This window comes from Leucopleurus acutus (genome assembly GCF_964270905.1).
Source record: "Leucopleurus acutus genome assembly, chromosome: X".
Classification (NCBI taxonomy): Eukaryota; Metazoa; Chordata; class Mammalia; order Artiodactyla; family Delphinidae; genus Leucopleurus; species Leucopleurus acutus.
Window position 1 is genome coordinate 111,249,592 of NC_139148.1, and position 6,000 is coordinate 111,255,591.

Consider the following 6,000-nt stretch of genomic DNA (forward strand, 5'->3'; position numbering starts at 1 on the left):
ATGTTATCCTCACTGGAATGTTGTTTTTAGAGTTGTTAAAACATTAACTGTCTACGTTAGATGTGGCCTTAAACATTAAGGCATGGAGTTTTGTAAAATCACCATGAACAACCAAAAAATGTACTTCATCTCTACTAATTTTTATAATATTACTTCAAAAGCAGCCCCTTGACCAAAATCAATCAGTTCTAACTGCCTATTAATTTCTCTTTTCAGTTAACCAAGTTCACTGGTTTTGAAAGATCCCAGGGCATAAAAGTCTAGTTAAAATTAAAGCTAAAATATGGGTTTTAGTGACTAAAAATTAAATAATTAAATGTAGAGCAAAGCCATAGGTGGGTGTAATTACGGTTATACTGCTTAAGCATGTAATATTTTCATACATTGGGCAAATAGCCTTCCCTCAGGAAAATGTATTACCATATTACATGTTTCATAATGTGTAGCATTCATTCACATATCCAGAGCAAGGAGAGAGGGAGAAGAAAATACCAGGCTGGTTTTGTGACCTGCTTTCTCTCAGCCACATTGATATTTTATCCACTTACATTTTCACTTTGTGGATAAAATATTTCTAGCATAAAACACCCTATTATGGGGTAAAGAGTGCTAAACAAAAGTGAAGAGATGTGCCTTCCAGTCCCACCTATTCCATATCATTTCTCTGATACTTTATTTCCTCATCCGAAAGTGAGGAGATTCATTTATCCATCAAAAATCTATTATGGTGGATGATATATTAAATTACTTTTCAATTCTAAAACCTATGATTCTGTATTCATTAAACACATATATTTTTTAATCTTTCACATGTCCTCTATACAAATCAACTACTGTATTCACTATCCTAGCCAAGAACATATTTACCATTTTCTCTTCATATTCTGGATCCATTTCCTTTTCAGATTTAGAAGCTTTAGCAGCAAGTTTGAGTTGAAATGGAGAAAGGATTTTCTAGAATTTCAAAGAAAATAAATCATCAAATTGCAAAGCAAGGTCAACATTCTCATTTGAAGAAAGTAAAAAGTAATTAAATACTAAATAAATAAATCAACATGGGCCATGCCTGGACCAATGATGAGAGCATGCCATGAACAGGGCTTATGATTAATCCAGTTCTGTGCACCTGAGGTCCAATTAAAAAAAAATCCGAAGAATTGTGAAAGCCAGCGAAATAACATTAATTAAAATAAAAACCAAAAGGTGGGAAAATGAGCCTTTTCACCTACTGTCTAATTTAAAGTGCAAGAAAGTGCATAACCACCAAATAGGAGATTCAAAATCTAGACTATTATCAACCACAAACCAAAGAATTCAAGGAAAGTAAATATTAATTCTCAGAAACACTTCTTAATGTAACAAGCCAAACTTTCAGAAGAAAAGACTGTGGTTTGTTCCTGAAAAGATATGATTTTTTAATATTGTTTTATATTCTAATTAGAACATTCAAACTGTTTTATGTACTGCAGTGCAATCATTTATATTTAAAATAATGAAATAGTACAGTTTCAAACTTCTGGTTTATGTTAATTTTCTCCTACTGGAAAGAAAACCTTTTAAAACTTTATAAACACGAATATTTTGTAAAAGCAGTTTCTCAGGGCTATTAACTATTAACCTTTGATATTTAAAAAAACTGTAATTTAGTGAAAAGTAATATAAATCAGCTACTTTAAAATACTGAAATTATCTAGGGGGTTATCTCATACATCCTATCCTTTATAAAGACAAAGCTGGTACTTGTAAATATAAATAGATATGTAGAATACACCTCCTTCCCTGTAAGAAATCAAGAAATAAAATAATAAAAACACAAATCTACCCATTAGTACCAAAGTGGAGAGTATTCCAGTTTTAACACAGACTGCAAAGTCAAAACACAAATCTGTTTGTGAAAACTAAAGAAATTATGTCCATTTGAGCATGGCTTTTGACAGCCTGTTCCTGAAAACTTAGGTCATAAATCAACACAAGAATGTGATCTTAAACATAAGAAAAACATGGCTCCAGTAGTTAATAAATGTTTTCTAACATTTACTAAAATTTCTATTTTGAGGAAATCCAGACTAAGATTATGGAATCTGACCCTGGTCAGGGTTCTCCTTTGGAGCACTGATCAGATATTGTTCAGTTATTCTTAGCCCAAACAGCCATCTTGATTTACAGCATCTCATATGTATGTATGTGGGATGTTCTGAATGTAATTCTGGATGGATGAGAATAGAAACTACTAAAATGCCCTCAATACCACACTTTCAAACTGTCACATACACTAGAAACCCTATTTTATTTTCAAAGCAACAAGGAAAATTCGATAACAAAATCCACACCTTTATCATTCCCTGAAAAGCTAAATGAAATCTAGTTTTCAAGTTTCAAAATTACTTTCCCTCACATACACAAGTATATATCTAATAATGTGGGATACAAATTTTACTTATAGAAAATTAAAGCTTTATTATTAGAAAAACATTTTACTCTTTACTTTTTTGCTTACCTTGTGGTAGAATACCATAAAATTTTAATTATATGCTAATTAAAATTCCTAACCTTGAGCATTGCCATTAAAAGCTGTAGGTAATTACTTAATTGGCACTATCTTCCACAACAAATTTTAAAATACCTACCTTCTAAACCTTTCCATTTGTGTCTGTGTATGTTTTCACAAATAAACCCTCTCATACAAGAAAAGATAAAAGGTGACTAAGATATTCTAATTAATTCCTTATGGATTTTATCATCTGGTAGTCTAGATGCCATGAGAATGCAGCACAAGGTCACCAAGATGCCCTGTCTTAAAGACCATGACCTTTTTCTTGACATTTTCATTACCAAAAATACCAACTCTAATTTTCACAGCGTTAGGTTATCCAACTGTCACTTAAACCAAGGAAGTTCAAGAACCAGAAGGTAAGCAAAAATACCCTTCTGTAGCTAAATGTCACAAGATAATCCACTCTCATCTACTTTATGCTTCACGAAAATGCTCTCATTCAGAGCCTACTTTCTTTTATTTGATACGCAATTCCAGCAAGTTTGATAATCTGGCTTCCCATTCTACAGAGAATAAAAGCTGCAGCAAATGACTTGGGAACGACCACTAGAAGAAGGCATGCTGGCAACAGCAAGAAAGGATGGCAGAAGCCCAGGACTAAAACTTAAGTTCCATTGCGCTAACAGCCCTTCTGCTTGGTGTTCAGGTTATCTCCCTCTCCCCGCTGGATCCCTTGTATTTTTGTATTTTGCAATTGTTTTAAATGAAAGGTTTTGTTACATCTATGTCCTTTATCATAAACCCATTCTTTCTGATGAAAGTAGATGAAGTGTCTAAAAAGTGATAGTTAGCCTGACAATTGAGGGAGGAGACTGAAAAATTATGAAAAAATCAACACAATACCAAAGTGTCTGGGAGGTGGTTATTTGAGGGGAAACAACCTCCTAGGTCTCAAATGCCTTTGTATCACTGTCAGAGTACAATAACTGGCGGACATGAGAAAAAGGTATTTAATCTGCACTTTTAGGACACCATTTAAGGCATCAAGGCAGTGTGTAAATATTTAGATTAGAGGGAGGTACCGATTTACTTTATTTGAAGCAATGGTACAAATGAAAGCACTCAAATAGATGTTTTGGTACTACTCAGAGTTTTAAGGAAAAATTTAAAAAGATGTAGTGACTAAATCAGTAAACTTCAGATATCCAGAAAGTTCCTTCCAGGCAGCACCTCATTTCCCTACGCTGAGCGGACAGATGAGATACTATTAGTGCAATTTCTGATCAGGCCACAGAGTTGTAGTAATATATATGCATCAACTCTCTGATTATACAGGATTTTTATTGATTCCCAGTCTCTTCACAATTCAAAAAATTTATACACCCTGGAAATTCGACCTTTACTGCCATACAAAAGACAGCGGAGCACTTACATTTACCCCATCTAGGGAATAAAAGGCACCTAGACGCACTCCTGAATTTCCCAACATTGATTTATACTGATGCTTGGTATTTGGCCCAGCTTTAATCATCAATATTGTCTTACCGATCCAAGTACCACACAGATCCTAATATGCGTATGTTTTCTATGGTTTTCACTTAGCACTACAATCGTCCTTCTGTTTAGTCAACCTTGTAACAGTAAAATATGTCACTGAAGCAACTGCTGAATTTAAAATTACTCTAATTCGCGGCGAAAGGTGTTAACTTCCCTCAATAGCTTTTCATTTGGTCATATAGTACCATATAATGATCCAGACAAAGCCACTGGAGATCTCTAAAGCATAATTTTAATTACCTACGGTTTTTTTTAATTGCGATATGTCTACCCGTAAACGGAAAAAAATCCAGCCATAAAAGATCCGTTCCACAATTTTATTATACATCAAAAATCCTTATGCCCCATCCTATTTTTTTAATCTCAATTTTTTCAACGAGTTTCATAGTTTTATTTGCACGTCTCGGCCCATATGATATATGCCTTATGGAGATAATATATATTTTTCTGGATCTGGCTTTAATAGGTGTCAGAGCCGTCCCCTTATGTACATTAGCAGCAGTTCATCCTGGCGACGCTGAGTTTAAAAAAAAATTTTTTTTTAAACCTGCGTGTGTCCAGGAGCCAGCAGCGCCCACTAGGAAAGGGAGGCGGAAGCCTGGAAGGCTTGGGGCCGGATTGGGGGACCATTTGGGTGGCCCTGGAGTGAAACACTATACCGTCGGGGGCGGGGCAGGAGAGGGTGAGGGTGCACACGTTGGAAATTTTCCTAAGCCAGCGTCCACCGTGCCTCAGTTTGGGGTTTGGATTGGGAGGGGGCGGGGGTACAACGCTGAGAGCTCATTTTCTCGGGGTGACACCCCCGCCTAACTCAGCAGGCGGGGACCAAACGAACAAGGGATGATTTTTTTTTTTCCCTGCCACCCAAGGGGCCGACATTGCCAATCAAAGAAATAAAAGTCTCTCCTATCGTCCTCCGCCTTCCAACCACCGGTACCTGGAAATTCAAATTTCAAAAAAAATAAGCCCCCAGCAAAACCCCTTTTGCGCGAGTGTGGGATTGAAGGGCCCAGATTTCCCAGGCAGAGGCCGACGGGAAGGGGGGGGAGAGGGAGCGAGCGAGAGGAGAGGGAGAGGCGGAGGCTTTTTCCTGCACGGCCCCATCCCCCACCCCGTTACCCCAGTTCCGGGAACGCGAGGCGGGCCGGGGGCTGTGGAGGGGCTCCCCAGCCCCCAAGTCCCGGGATAACGGGCACCCGCCGCCCCGCGCCGCGCCCGCGCCCCGCCCCCGGCCTCCAGGAGGCGTAAAGGGAAGGGGGAGGGGAGCGAATGCTAGACTGTTCCGCCGCCCCCACCCCGCGCGCCCGCCGCCCCCAGCCCAGCCGAGCTCCGCGGGTACCTGTCGGCGCCCAAAGGTCAGGGTTTGGGCCCCTCGGAGGGGCCCGGCGCAGAATTTGTCCACCGCACACACACCCCCTTCCTATTTACCTCCTTCTTCTTCTCGCCCTTCTCCTTGGCCACGGTGGCTTCGGTGGCCGCGGCGGCCGCTCCCTCCTCCTTAGAGGTGGACGGCCCCGGCTGCTCGTCCTCTATGACCACAATCGTGGCGGTCGCATCAGAGGCTGCCACGGTGGCTGCCACTGCGGCGGTGTCCGGCTCCATGGCGTTGGAGCGGGAACGAGGAGGGGGACGAGCAAGGGGACGAGGGCTCCTGGGCGGCGGCAGTGGCTGCACTGGAAAGAGCTAGATGGAGCAAGGGTGGGGAATCACTGGCTTCCAACCCCTTCACTCGGGCCCCCCTTCTTTAAATAACCCTCAACCCTGCCCCACTTCCGTCCACCCACCCTACGTCATGGCCTCCCCCCGTCACCCTCCCCCCTTCCTCCACCCCCCCCTCAACGATCGCGAGACTCCCCCTCCCCACCCGGAGCCCGGGCCGGCACCGCACGACCAACTGTTGCCTGAGCGTGGGGCGCGGACAGGGGTGGAGGCGGGAACCCACAGCCCGC

General features: G+C 41.2%; 1 protein-coding gene across 5 annotated transcripts in view; it reads right to left on the reverse strand.

Moving 5' to 3' along the window:
• SMARCA1 (SNF2 related chromatin remodeling ATPase 1) overlaps positions 1 to 5,653 on the reverse strand; it is a gene marked incomplete at its 5' end in the record, with an annotated part of 154,916 nt that extends 149,263 nt beyond the window's left edge. For all 5 annotated transcript variants that reach the window (XR_014327116.1, XR_014327117.1, XM_082864640.1 and 2 more), the window contains 2 exons: positions 868 to 954; positions 5,480 to 5,653. Coding sequence is in view for 3 of the 5 variants with exons in the window: in XM_082864640.1 (XP_082720766.1) it covers positions 868 to 954; positions 5,480 to 5,653 (261 nt within the window). The remainder of the gene's footprint in view (positions 1 to 867; positions 955 to 5,479) is intronic.
• Positions 5,654 to 6,000: the final 347 nt, after the last annotated feature.